The sequence below is a fragment of the Sorex araneus genome, chromosome 2, assembly GCF_027595985.1.
Source record: "Sorex araneus isolate mSorAra2 chromosome 2, mSorAra2.pri, whole genome shotgun sequence".
NCBI classification, from domain to species: domain Eukaryota; kingdom Metazoa; phylum Chordata; class Mammalia; order Eulipotyphla; family Soricidae; genus Sorex; species Sorex araneus.
This window is the reverse complement of record NC_073303.1, coordinates 252,890,431-252,904,496: the sequence shown is the minus strand read 5'-3', so window position 1 is coordinate 252,904,496 and position 14,066 is coordinate 252,890,431. Positions and strand designations below refer to the sequence as shown.

General features: G+C 61.0%; 1 protein-coding gene across 1 annotated transcript; it reads right to left on the bottom strand.

Moving 5' to 3' along the window:
- Nucleotides 1-11,580: 11,580 nt before the first annotated feature.
- Nucleotides 11,581-13,674, bottom strand: FBLL1 (fibrillarin like 1). Its single transcript, XM_004611453.2, has one exon. The coding sequence runs from the start codon at nucleotides 13,127-13,129 to the stop codon at nucleotides 11,822-11,824; it is 1,308 nt and encodes a 435-aa protein (XP_004611510.2). The 5' UTR covers nucleotides 13,130-13,674; the 3' UTR covers nucleotides 11,581-11,821.
- Between the last annotated feature and the right edge of the window lie 392 nt (nucleotides 13,675-14,066).

Sequence of the window (14,066 nt, the reverse complement as noted above, 5' to 3'; positions counted from 1 at the left end):
CCCCTGTGAAACCATTCTTGCGCCTGTATTCTGGGTACTTGGTCCCCAAAAGGGGTCTGATCAATACCTGGATGAATCGGCTGTCGAGAGGGTGTCCTGGGGCTGGCCCTTGCTTGCCCTGTGTGCGACTGACCCCAGATCCATCCCAGCCGCCAGCCCCATCAAAAGAAGGTGTCCTTATCTAGTCTGAACTTTGGAAGAATTCCATAGCCCCAACATTGGAAGACAGAAGCCGGGGCTGGAGCGATAGCACAGCGGGTAGGGCGTTTGCCTTGCATGCGGCCGACCCGGGTTCGATTCCCAGCATCCCATAGGGTCCCCTGAGCACCGCCAGGAGTAATTACTGAGTGTAGAGCCAGGAGTGCATAGCCAGGTGTGACCCAAAAAGCAAAAAAAAAAAAATTAAAAAAAAAAAAAGAAGACAAGAAGCCTTCAGGGGCTGGTGCAGTCAGTACACAGAGGGCGGGGCGCTTGCCTTGCACACGGCCCTGCCAGGTTCACCCCACATACAGTCCCACACACAGTTCCCGGAGGCCCTGCCAGGACTGAGCCCCGAGCACGGGGGGAGAGGGGGCGGGGCGGGTTGGCTGTCCCAGCCAAACCACAGCAGAAGCGCTATCTTTGAACATCAGCTCTTCACACGCTCACGAGATTCAGGACTTCAGTTTACGGATATGTGAAAGCTTAAAGCTGGGGCCGGAGAGATAGTCCAGTGGGGATTGCCTTGCACTCGGCCAACCTGGCTTCCATCCCCGGCCCTGAGCACTGCCAGGAGTGAGCACCGAGCACAAAGCCAGGAGTCAGCCCTGAGCACAGCCAGGTGTGGCTCCAAACACCACAAACAAAAAGAAAGCTTGAGGGGCTGGAGCGATAGCACTGCGAGGAGGGCGTTTGCCTTGCATGCGGCCGACCCGGGTTCGATTCCCAGCATCCCATAGGGTCCCCTGAGCACCGCCAGGAGTAACTCCTGAGTGCAGAGCCAGGAGTCACCCCTGTGCATTGCCGGGTGTGACCCAGAAAAGCAAAAAAAGAAAGAAAAAGCTTGAGCTCAACTTCTGCCTCAAGTTATCCTAGGGGCTAGAGTGATGACACAGTGGGGAGGGTGTTGGCCTTGCACACAGCCACCCGGGTTCGAGTCCCAGCATCCCATAGGGTCCCCCAAGCACCGCCCCGCCAGGAGTCATTCCTGTGTGCATGAGCCAGGAGTAAACATTGCTGAGTGCGGTCCCCTCCGCCCCCCTAAAAAAGACGTTATTCTAAACTGTAACTGAAGGCCACGCCAGAGTGATTCCAACAGAGCTTTCCGGACGAGGGGCACTGGCGTCGCAGGCTGGCTAGTCTTCGCGACTCCTCCAAAGCCCTGCCCGCCAGAAACCTCCGCAGAATCGTGCGGCTGCTGAGAAACAGCAACTTGGAACTTCTTACATGAGCTGAAAGGTTGTTTTTTTTTTCCGCTGCGAGACAGACCCTTACAAAGCAGTGCATGCTCGGGTTTCAGTCTCACCGTGTCCCCACACTCACGCCTCCCTCCACCCTTGCACATTCCCCAGCACCTGTGTCCCCGGGGTCCCCTCCCCTCCCTGCCCCTCTGCCCGTAGAAAGTTGCTTTTTTTTTTTTTTTGCTTTTTGGGCCACACCCGGTGATGCACAGGGGTTACTCCTGGCTCTGCACTCAGGAATCATCCCTGGCGGTGCGCAGGGGATCCTATGGGATGCTGGGAATCGAACCTGGGTCAGCCATGTGCAAGGCAAACGCCCTCCCCGCTGTGCTATCGCTCCAGCCCCGAAAGTTGCCATTTTGAAACACTGGATTTAGTACATAAAATACCGCCTGTAGCACTGTCCTCCCGTTGTTCATCGATTCGCTCCAAGCGGGCACCAGTAACGTCTCCAGTGTGAGTCTTGTTGTTAACTGTGTTCAGCATATCAAATACACCCTGGGGAGCTTGCCAGGCTCTGCCGTGCGGGCGGGATACTCTTGGTAGCGTGCCGGGCTCTCCAAGTACGGTAGTATATAATATATGATAGTACATAAAATACTATCAATGTTAAGGTTTTGTTTCTGTTGTAGCCACCGGTGGCCCATGAAATACTATTTTCCCCAATCTGCAGGCTGAAGAACACCGCTCTAAGACAACATCATCTGGGTTGGGTTTATTTATTTATTTATTTATTGAGTTGGGGTGAGAGAGGGCACCAGTGGTGTTTCCAGGGACCCGAAGTGCGGGGGATCAAACCCGGGGTTCCCATATGCAAAGCATCTGTTCTAACCCTCTCAGCCAGGTCTCTCCCCCCCCCAAAAGCTGGGACCAGAGATAAGGTATAACGAGTAAGGTGCTTGCCTCGCCCACGGCCAGCCCCTGCCACCACACACGGTCCCCCCCACCTGCTACCAGAATTGATCCCTGAGCACAGAGCCAGGAGTAAGCCCTGAGCACTTCTAGGTATGCCCCACCCTCCCATCCCGCCCCCCCCCGCAAATAAGAGGGACCGGAGCAACGGTACAGCTGGGAGGGCGTTTGCCTTGCACACAGCCCACCCGGGTTCAATCCCTGGCATCCTATAGGGTTCCCTGAGCACTGCCAGGAGTGATTCCTGAGCGCAGAGCCAGGAGTCCGCCCTGGGCATCGCCGAGTGTGACCTGCCCCACCCCCTCCAAAGCCAAAAACAACCAAAAAAAGTTGAGCGTATAGATGTACAAGACGCTGACTTGTATAGGCTCCTGTATAATCTGACGCACCAAGACGAGAGATTTGGGTTTTTTTTTTTTCCCTTGTAAATTGGATGGGCTCCCGCGTCACTCAAGTTTCCTCCACTATTTGGCTACGATCCTGGCAACCCACGTTTCTAGTTCTCATTTTCCCGCAGACCTTAGAACCCGCGGGAGGTCCGAGAGCTCTCACAGCCCCTCCTGCCCAGGGGCGAGCGCCAGGACGGGACAGCTCCACCGAAACGTCGCCAAAAAGCAGAGACTGGACAGAGAGCACAGTAGGGGAGCACCTCCTTTGCACTTGTCTGACCAGGGTTCAAGCCCAAGCACCCTAGACGGTTCCCTGAGCCCTGCTAGAAGTCAGTGCAGAACCGGGAGTAATAAGCCCTCAGCACCACCAACCCCCCACATAAATATCAGAAAAACCACAGCCTTCGTGCTTCTTGCTTAGAGACCACCCAGGAAAGTTCCAGAAAACGGCTCATGTCATCATCCAAGCAACAGTCAAAGGGTCAGAGCGGGGCTGGAGAGAGAGCACAGTGGGTAGGGCGTTTGCCTTGCACGCGGCCGACCCAGGTTCAAATCCCAGCATCCCATATGGTCCCCCGAGCACGGCCAGGGGTAATTCCTGAGTGCAGAGCCAGGAGTAACCCCTGTGCGTTGCCGGATGTGACCCAAAAAGCAAAAAAAAAAAAAAAAAAAAGGTCAGAGCGCTAGGGCGGCAGGGAGGATGATTGCCCTGCATGCACTCGGCGGACGCGGGTTCAATCCCCAGCATCCCACACGGTCTGTGAGCACTGCCAGGTGGAATCCTTGCGTGCAGAGCCAGAAGTGAGCCCTGAGCACTGCCAGGTGTGACCCCAAACCAAAAGAACAAAACCAAAAACAGTCACGCTGCAAAGGACAGAGTGCTCCTCCTCTTTGCACCCTCTGGAGCAGCTTACAGCTCAAATCTAGAACCTTCCCGGGGCTGGAGCCATAGCACAGCGGGGAGGGCGTTTGCCTTGCACGCGGCCGACCCGGGTTCGATTCCCAGCATCCCATAGGGTCCCCTGAGCACCGCCAAGGGTAATTCCTGAGTGCAGAGCCAGGAGTAACCCCTGTGCGTTGCCGGGTGTGACCCAAAAAGCAAACAAACAAACAAACAAAAAAACCCAAACATCTAGAACCTTCCCTGGCTGCTCTTCAGCCTCAAAAGCTGAATTTATGTTTTTTTTTTTTGCTTTTTGGGTCACACCCGGTGATGCTCAGGGGTTCCTTCTGGCTCTGCACTCAGGAATGACTCCTGGCGGTGCTCGGGGGACCCTATGGGATGCTGCGAATTGAACCTGAGTCGGCTGCGTGCAAGGCAAACGCCCTCCCCGCTGTGCTATCGCTCCAGCCCCGCCTGCTCAGTTCTTAATGTTTGTGTTCCCCCTGCTCCTCTGGTGCTCCCGCAGAAAGGACGCCTTGGGGGATGGGATTGGTCACAGCCAACCAAGCCCTCCCCGTGTAGGTGGGCTGACTCAGAAAGGTCAGGCTTCAATCATCGCCTATTCTCATTTCTTTGGTTGCGTCTGGGGGATTTATCAGTGTTGCCATAGCAACCCTTAGCGCAGGCGCACACGCTCGTGTGTGTGTGTGTGTGTGTGTGTGTGTGTGTGTGTGTGTACGCGCACACTCTGCATTCTCGTTTGTTTTTCCACAGTGCTGAGAATTTATTGCCTCACACCTGCTAGGGAATTAAGGGAATTGCTCCATCCACATTCCCGGCCTTGAAGGACTTGGTCAGGATCCCCAGACAAAATCCCTCTCCAGGTTCATGACCCCACGGGGTTGCCCCCCCCCCCCCCACTCCGGCCTCTCCAGGGTTCTCTGCGATGGACCCGCCAGCACCAGCCACCTGGCTGAAGCCGGCCACGGCGTGGATGACGAAAGCAGTGCTGAGACAGCCCCCCATGCCCCCCACCCCCAAGGATGCCACAACCACAGAGGGGGGGAGTAAGTACATCCGAGGAGGAGGAAAGCCGGGCAGGAGCCAGAGGAGTTCTCACAGGGTCTCGACCCTCGGGCAGCTCCCAGATTCCAAACTGACCAAACGCAGCCGGGACAGCCCTGCCCACCCGCCACGAGGCCACTTCAGGGCCCAGCAGGCGCGTAACTGGCAAGACGGCTCGGCCACCGTTGGCAGCACTGGACACGACTCCCACAAACGCACTGACAACCGAGTCGCTACCAGTTGAAGAGGAAAACAAACAAACAGAATCTTGAACTTCCGGGGCGACACCAGTCCCGCTGCCTCTCAGACCCCAGCTCCTTGCTGACACCCTCCCCCTCCCCCCTTAAAGCTCATTAGAGCGAGGACTAAGGAACCCGCTGCTCACTCGCAGGGTGAATCATCACTCTTGGCGGCAATGATTCATCTGCCTTTCTTCGGCTGTCTCCGAAGTTTCCAGAGGAGACCCCCATGCACGGTGCCTGGCCACGGGCGGCGCCCACGTTACGTGTGTGTGTGTGTGTGTATTAGGGAGACAGTTTGGACGCCCCTTCTTGTCTTGTGTTCACGGCACAGCGTGTGTGTGTGTGTGTGTGTGTGTGTGTGTGTTAGGGAGACAGTTCGGACGCCCCTTCTTGTGTTTATGGCACAGCGTGTGTGCGTGTGTGTGTGTGTGTGTGTGTGTGTGTCTGTGTGTTAGGGAGACCGTTCGGACACCCCTTCTTGTGTTTATGGCACAGCGTGTGTGTGTGTGTGTGTGTGTGTGTGTGTGTCTGTGTGTTAGGGAGACAGTTCGGACGCCCCTTCTTGTGTTCACAGCACAGCGTGTGTGTGTGTGTGTGTGTGTTAGGGAGACAGTTCGGACGCCCCTTCTTGTGTTCACGGCACAGCCAGCCGGGAAGCTACAGGCGCCCGTCTCGGCCTTCCCCCCCCCAGCCCGTTTGCTCTGGGGGAGAATTTGGAAACGCTCCTTCCAAAACCAAGACGCACCCTGGGCCGGCACCCGAGGCCAATACTAATCAGGGGTGAAGTGAAAACCCACCGTACTCACCTCTCACTGCCGGGCGCCGTGGGCGGGCGGGCTGCGTGGGCGGGCCCTTGAAAGGAAGCTGGCTTCTCCCGAGGAACGACCCCCAGGCCCCCAAGTCTGCCTCCGCTCTCCCCCCCCCCGTGCCTGCCGCCTGGCGCGGGGCCTCGCCCGCCCTCCGGGCTTTCATCTCGCTGCACCTGCCGGCAAGTGGCTGCAGCTGGTCACTCGCCCCCGGCGCCAGGGGCCGCCCCCGCCCCTGCTCCGGCAAGGCCGTGGAGTCTCTGAAAAGGCCGCCTCCAGCCAGAACAAGGCCTCTTAGAGAACCCACCGGCCGCCCCCAGCCCCTGCCCCCCGCCCGCCGCGACGCACCCCCCTGGCCTTTGTGCTCCAGCCGGGTTTCCCAGCGACCTTGTCGTTTTATAGTGACAATTGGGAAGAAATAATGGGGAGGGCTGGGGGGCTGGCCTGCAGGGCCCCAGAGGGGGCCGGGTTCGACCCCCACGGCCGCCTAGCATGGCCAGGAGTGTGCCCTGCTCCTCCCCTCCTAACACCCCCTCCACCACACACACACACACACACACACACACATAAAAGGGAAAACACACACACACACACACACAAAGGCACTGGGGTCACTGGTACCAAACTGAACGTGTGAGGCTTAACTGGACCCACTGGGCCACATTTGCACGATGTCTCTGGGCAGCAGCAGAACCTAGAGTGCTCCCCCCAGCACCCGACAAGGGGACGGGGAACCGCCGACCCACTCCCCATCCAAGGCGGAATGCGAATGCCAGAGGTCGGCCTCAGGGAGCTGCTTCTGGCTCCGCGCTGGCCGCGCCGCGGCCCCGCCCGCCCCTGCCCCCCTGCCGCCGCCGGGTTGCCGGCTCCCAGGTGAAGGCGGTCAGCAGGCTGCTGGGCGCAGGAGCAACCCGCCCGCGTTCCTACTGCAGTGAGTCACCCGCGCCCTGAACTGATGGAGCCAGGGTCCCTCTCCAGAGACGCTGGCAAGACAGGCTTTTCTTTTGTTGTTGTTCCTGCAAGTCCCCCTCCAGTCCTGGGGGGAGGGTCTGAATAGACACACACACACACACACACACACACACACACACACACACACACACACACAGTGACCCCCCTCACCGTGACTGCATCTGGAGAGCCAGCCTCTAAGAAGACTGCAAATTTGCATCTTGGAGGCCTGGGGCCTGGGGGAGGCTGCGGTGGGGAAGGGGGGCTTGATCCATGACTGCATTGTCTACACAGCACCCCAGGGGGTGTGCCCACCCGCTGGTGTGGCCCCCAAAACAGATAAGCAAAAAAATAATTTTTTTTTGTTTTTTTGGGGGTCACACCCGGTGATGCACAGGGGTTACTCCTGGCTCTGCACTCAGGACTTACTCCTGGCGGTGCTCAGGGGACCATATGGGATGCTGGGATTAGAACCCGGCTCGGCCGCGTGCAAGGCAAACGCCCTACCCGCTGTGCTATTGCTCCAGCCCCCCAAAAATAAAAATTTTTTAAAAACAGCGTTGGTGGGGCGAGGCCCTTGCCTGGTTCATAGCACAGGCCCCGTTCGAATTCCCGGCAGCTCTTCTAGAACCTTCCCTATTCCCCCACATCTGCCCCCCCCCCCCCCATGGCCGAGAGCTTCCTCCCAAGCCCAGAAGACCTCAATCCATCCCTGACTGCAGTGGCGCCCTACCGAAAACAACAGAAAAAAAAAAGACACACACTCCCAGTCCACACCCCAAATGTGTGTGGGGGCCACATTTGCGGTGAAATGTGGGATCCTAAGCGGAGAAGACGGTATCTTTGGAAGAAAAGGAAGCAACAGGGCTGGAGCGATCATAGATAGGGCGTGTAGCACGCAGCCGACCCGGGTTCGATCCCCAGCACCCCAGAGAGTTCCGTGAGCAATGGCAGGAGTCGCTCCTGAGCATCGCCGGGTGTGGCCCCAAAAGCAAAAATAAAAAAAAAAAAAGAAGAGGAAAGAGGAAGCGATTCCATGCATAGAGCGTCCCTCGGTTCCCGGTCACTCCATGTCGGTCTTCCTCCCTCTCCTCGCCCTCTCCCTCTCCCCTGACTCGGGCAAAGTGCTCAGCCGCGTCACCACCCAGCCCAGGAGAAGGGCCTGAGCCAACACCAATCAGCCGCCAGGAGCACTTGCATCCCAGCTGCAGGGTTCACTGCTGCCGGCCCCGGCGGCCTCAGCCTCGGCCAACAGCCGGGAACTGGGCATCCTCAGTCGAGCTGGCTGGGAGTCCGGGGACCCTGCTACCCCTAGCACCCCTGGGCGTCTGGGCCTCGGTGACCACTGCGGTCACACGTCCACACTTGCCCTGGTTGTCCTCCTCCTGCCCCTGCTGTTGCCTGATTTGCACATTTTTTTGGGGGGGGGCTTTTTGGGTCACACCCGGTGATGCTCAGGGGTGACTCCTGGCTCTGCACTCAGGAATCACCCCTGGCGGTGCTCAGGGGACCCTATGGGATGCTGGGAATCGAACCCGGGTCAGCCGAGTGCAAGGCAAACACCCTCCCCGCTGTGCTATCGCTCCAGCCCCTCTTTTTTTTTTATTTTTCCCCTTTTTGGGTCACACCCAGTGATGTTCAGGAGTTACTGGCTCTGCATTCAGGAATTACTCCTGGCAGTCCTTGGGGGACCCTATGGGATGCTGGGAATTGAACCCAGGTCAGCCCTCATGTGTTCGCTTGGCGGGCCCCGGGGTCTGCACATTTCTGTTGGTCTTTCCCGGGGCCATCCCTTTGGTCCAGGGTCCCGCTGGGCCTTCTGGGCAGTTCCCACTGTCTCTCCAGCGACGCTGGCCTCTCCTCCCCGCAGCTCCGGGCCCAGGCGCAAAGGGCTGTGTGCCTCCGTGCCCGAGAGTGCGTCCTCCGTGCCCGAGAGTGCGTGGGGGGGGGGCTGTCTCCCTGCCCCGCCCCTACTCTGCACCCCCCCGCCGTGGGTGAGGTCACGGCCCCCTGTGAAGAAGCAGGAAGCGCCCCTGAGCTGGGATGGGCTGGCTCAGAGGGAGGGCCGAGCCCCATTTCACCCGGGGAATGAATGAATTCACTAGCTCCAGGGGAGCCAGGGGGTTTTGGGAGGCAGGGCACCAGCAGAGAGGCCCTGGGGGGCCGTGCAGGGGTGAAGGCCAACGGCCCATCCCAGTCTCCTCTGCTGATGGTTTCTGAGCACAGAGCCAGGGGTAGCCACTGACTATCCCCAAAGCCAAAAAGAGAAAAAAGAAAAAAAAAAAAAGGAAGCGGGGGACAAGCAAGAAACCAGCAGAGGAAGGACCGTGGGTTTCAGAGTCCCCCGTGGAGGGGCCCTTGGTGCCTGGGGGCCTTCCCAGGGGACCCCGGGCAGGGCCCGGCGTCTCTCTGAGCGGGTGTTTCGCCCGTGCCTTCTCGGGCTCCCAGCCGGCTGTGACGATGATGAGGAGGAGCTCGCCGGGTTTACCGAGACGCCTGGTGTGGGTTGGGGGTCGGGCCTTTCCTTTCCACACACACCCCGGTTGCTGTCTTCTGGGCCAGCCCGGAGAGACACACCTCACCCGCCCCCCCCCCCACCCCTGCATCAGAGACCATGGAGAGGTGACTGGGGCCGGGGCGGTGGCCCCAGCTCGGACAGGAGGGATGTCTGCCTTGAAAACTAATCTGCTTTCTCTCTTGTTGTTGTGTTGAGGCCAAAGCAGAGGAACTGCAATCTGCACGTCTTTGGGGAAAAAAAAAATTTTTTTTTTGAGGGGGTGCGGGTGGAGAGACGGGATTTGGGCCACACCCCGCAGGGCTCAGTGGACCCCTGCAGTGCGAGGGCTCCAACGGGGATCAGCCAGCCAGCCGCTTGCAAGAGCAAGGGCCCTAACCCCGGGATTATGTCTGCTGCTTGCAAGGCCTGCACTTTGCCCCTCTGCAGGCAGGCGGGCTGGCGGGCGGTCGGGCGGGCTCTCTGCCCCTCTCCCGGGATGCCGGGTGAAGCAATCCTTCCCCCCTTCCCCGGGCCAAGCAGTGACAGAGTTTGTTGGGAGGCAATGGGGATTTTCTTTTTTTTTTTTTTTAAGTGTGTGTGGGGTGAGCTGGAGTGATGGCACAGCGGGGAAGGCGTTTACCTTGCACTCGGCCAACCCGGGTTCAATTCCCAGCATCCCACTGGGTCCCCTGAGCACCGCCAGGAGTCTTAATTCCTGAGTGCATGAGCCAGGAGGTAACCCCTGTGCATTGCTGGGTGTGACCCAAAAAGCAAAAAAAAAAAAACAAAACAAAAAAAACCCACAAAAAAACATAAAGTGTGTGTGTGAGGGAACTCATAAATGAAAGGCCTTGTTGAATCTGGGTTCTGGACCCGCCCCAGCTCTCAGTCCCACTCCCAGCTACCCCTCCCCCACCCACCTCCCATCTTCAGGCGATGTCTGAGTGCCAGGATGGAATGTTCCGGGGCCCCGCAGCTCAGGTCCGCAGAGAATGCGCTGGAGAGACGGAGAGACGGGCCTTTCCTGCACCTCTTTTCTCTCTTTTCTTCTTCTTTCCCCTTCTGGGGCCTGGGCGCTGACCCAGGTCCTCTCGTAAGCCGGGCAAGTGCTCTCCACCGAGAGCTGCCCCCTCCAGCCCCCCACGCGCCCCCCACTCCCGGCCCTGGAGTTCTTTGTTGCTTCCTTTGTGTGGGGAATGGCTAGTCCGGGTTGGGCCTGGGCTCTGTGGCGGGGAGGGGTAGGCTTAGGGGCAAGGGGGGTGTGCAGGGGCGACTGTTAGGCTCAGGGCTGGGGTCTCACGTTGAGACTCTGGCTCTGGGTGAGGCTGAAAGGTTTCGTGGTTAAAGATTTGGGGTTGGTATTGGCGGAAAAAAATGCATAGGGCTTGCGTGGAGGTTCCGGCCAGACGTTCCCTAGAGTTGGGGGTCGGGTATGGAGGGTCAGTGTTCGGGGTGTGGGCAGGCTCAGAGCTGGGGCTGGGGTTTAGGACGGGTCTCTGGGGGGGCCCCCCTGAGTCCTTCCTCAGCGCTTCTCAGCCGCTAGGCCAGGGGTGTCTGTGGGCCTGCGACGGGCAAGCTCAGATTCTCGGTCCCGGCTTGTCCCTCTCCTTGAAGGCCCGAGGGAAGGGGGGCGCGGGCAGGTGCAGGGGCGGCTTTGTGCGGAGACCTGTGGCTGGCCCGGGTGGGGGAGGGGCGGGCCCAGCTGGCGAGGAGGAGCCGGGAGTGGCCGCTGAGCTGGGGCCTGGCCTTGGACGCCCACCTCCTCGCTGGGCTTTGGGGAACCAGTTTGACTTCAGAGCTCAGCAGAAGAAACAAAAAACAAAAAACGGGGTGTGTGTGTGTGTGTGTGTGTGTGTGTGTGTGTGTGTGTGAGAGAGAGAGAGAGAGAGAGAGAGAGAGAGAGAGAGAGAGAGAGAGAGAGAGAGAGAGAGATGGAAGAAACAAAAAAACAAAAAACTGTGTGTGTGTGTGTGATGGTTTGTCAAAACCAAACAAAATTAATTAAAAAAAATAAAGAAGATAAAAAATTCATTCTAGCCCATGAAACTCCCACCCATCTCCCTGAGGGCAGGCTGGGTAAATTGGTAATTTTATGGGGGGTGGGTGGTATTTAGCTAGCGCCTTATCAATTCCAGTCTCCTAGGCTGGGGGAGGGGGACACAGTGCGGAGGGGCCCCTCTCCCCGCCCTTCCCCCATCTTTCCCGCATCCGCTCCACCTCCCAGCCCCTCCCGGGGTTTAGGGACCTTCGAGAGATCACGGTCCCTAACCATCCCCCCCACACACCTGTTTGCAGCCAGACCCCTCTGCACGGCTGGCCCACCCCCTCCCCCAAACCCCCCACACCCCCCTGCCCCCCGCGGGGAGGGAAAATCAGGATTTACACCTTTTTTTTTTTATGCCATTTAATCGAATACCAAAGGAAAGGCGGACACCGAGGGAGAGGGGAAACACAGCCACAGTGAACACACTGAACACAGCTTCGGGGAGGGACGGGGGTCCGGGGGGAGCCCGTGCGGGGGTGCAGGGAGCTGGGCGCGCTGAGTCGGGGCGGGGTGCGCGGTGGGGGGGGTGCCGGGGCGGGGTCCCGGGGCCGGGGCGCGGGGCTGGGGGCTGGGGGCTGGGGGGCGTCGCTGGGCTAGTTGCTGCTGCTGCTGCCGCCGCCGCTGCTCTTGGCCGAGGGGCGGTAGACCCCGATGACCACGGCGTGGTCGCGCTCGTAGGGCTCCAGCGTGAGCTGCTCCTGCGGCTTGAGGTTCTCCTGCTGCAGCTTCTTCACCTCGGAGGCGAACACGGCCTCGGGCGAGGCGGTGGAGTCGATGCAGTTGGCCTTGATGGACATGAGGAAGTGGCCGCCGTTGCGCAGGAAGGTGTGCGCGTTGAGCGCCACGATGCGCGACTGGTCGGGCTGCGCCACGTCGGCGAAGATGACGTCCACCATGCCGATGAGCATGCGGTACTTGAGCGGGTGGCGCGCGTCCTCCAGCACCGGGATGATGTTGGTGCGCCGGTTGGCCACGTTGACCAGGTCGCGGCCCGTGCGGTGCGAGAACTCCACGGCGTAGACCAGGCCCTCGGGCCCGATGATGTCGGACACGTGCGACACGGTGGTGCCCGACGCGGCGCCCAGGTACAGCACCTTGGACTTGGGCTTGATGTGGATCTGGTCCACCCCGCCCAGGATGGCGGCGGCCAGCTTGGAGCGGAACGGGTTCCACATGCGGTACTCCACCTTCTCCGTGCCCTCGATCACCGTCACGCGCCGCTCGCCGTACACCGAGTGGCCCGGCACCAGGTTCAGGGTGACGAGCGCGTCGGCGCCGCCGCGGTAGATGAACACGCCCGCGTGCCGGTGCGGCTCCACTGTGATTAGGTTGGCGGCGCGCTTCCGGCGGCGGTTCTTGTTCTTGACCACGCCGGCGCGCCATTGCCCACCCCGCTCGCGGGGGTCGCCGCCGCCGCCGCTGCGCCCCCGGCCCCGGCCGCCGCCGCCGCCTCCGAAGCCGCGTGCCCGCGCCCCGTACCCACCGGCACCCCCCGCACGTAGCGCGCCCCCCGCATGAACCTTATTCCCCGCACGGCCCTTGCTCCCCGCACGGCCCTGGTTCCCCGCACGCCCCTTGCTACCGGAGCGCCCCTGGCTCCCCGTGCGCCCCTTGCTGCCGCTGCGCCCCTGGCGCCCCGAGCTGCTGCCGCTGCCGCCGCCGCTGCGCCCCTGGCTCCCCGAGCCGCCGCCGCCGCTGCGCCCCGAGCCGCCGCTGCGCCCCTGGCTGCCGGCGCGCCGCCCCTTGGCGCTGGAGCTGCGCCCCTTGCTCCCCGAGCGCCCCTTGCTCCCCGAGCGGCCGCCATCGTCTCTGCGTCCCTTACTGCCATCGCGCCGTCCGCTCCAGCTGCTGCTCCGGCTGCTGCCCGATCCGCCCTTGCGCAGGCTCACAGCCGATTTCATAGCGCGCCCGGGCTGTCCGGGGAGGCCCGCTGGCCGGTGCGCGCGCGCACACACGCGGGGACACGGGCCGCCGCGCCCCCGACCTCGGGCTGAGTCCGGCCGAGGGTGCGAGGGTGCTCCGGGAGCGGCGGTCTTCCGGCGGCTGCAGTGGGGAGTTGGGGGTCTCAAGGGGCGGAGTGGCGGAGAAAAAAGAGGGGGGGTCTTTTCTCTCTCTGTCTCTTTTTTGTTCTTTTTTTCTTTCTTTTCTTTTTTTTTTCTGTGTTTTTTTGGAGGGGGTCCCGCTCGCTCCCCGGCGACGGCGCTAGAGCGGGACCGAAGCCGGCGGCGTTGGGCGGCGGCGGGGGTGGCTGGCCCGCTCCTCCGCCTCCGCCACCACCACCACCAGCACCACCAGCACCCACGGGCTCCCGGCGACGAGACAGACGACGAGGCGGCGGGCACGGGCTCTACTGCAGTCCCCGCATCTCAGGAGCCGCCCTTTGACGCAGCGCCTGGCGTGATCGCATCACGCCCCGCTATGGCAACCCCGCAGCCCCGGAAGCCCCCCTTCCCCGGCGCGCAGACGCAGCCCGCGCCCCTGCAGGCCTCCCCTCCCCCCCGCGCGCGCGTGCGGCTCGGCCCGGCACCGGCGCGTCGGGGCGAACAGGGCCCCCCACCCCCACCCCCGGGGTGGAGGGGGGCGTCAGCTCTGCAGGAGCGCGGGCGGGGGAGAGAGGGTGGGAGGTGTGTGTGTGTGTGTGGGTAGGGGGTGGGGTTCAACCCTTCCCTGGTCACTCACCCTCTTCTTTGCTCCTCCCCGGTCCTGGGCAGCTCGGCGGGGCCGGCCGTCTCTCTCCGAGGAATTCTCTGGATTTCATCATTCTCGTCTGTGCGACAGAACATTCCAGTTGCACATCGTCTTTAAACAAAGATTGGCCCGGGCGCCCGAGGCGCGCGC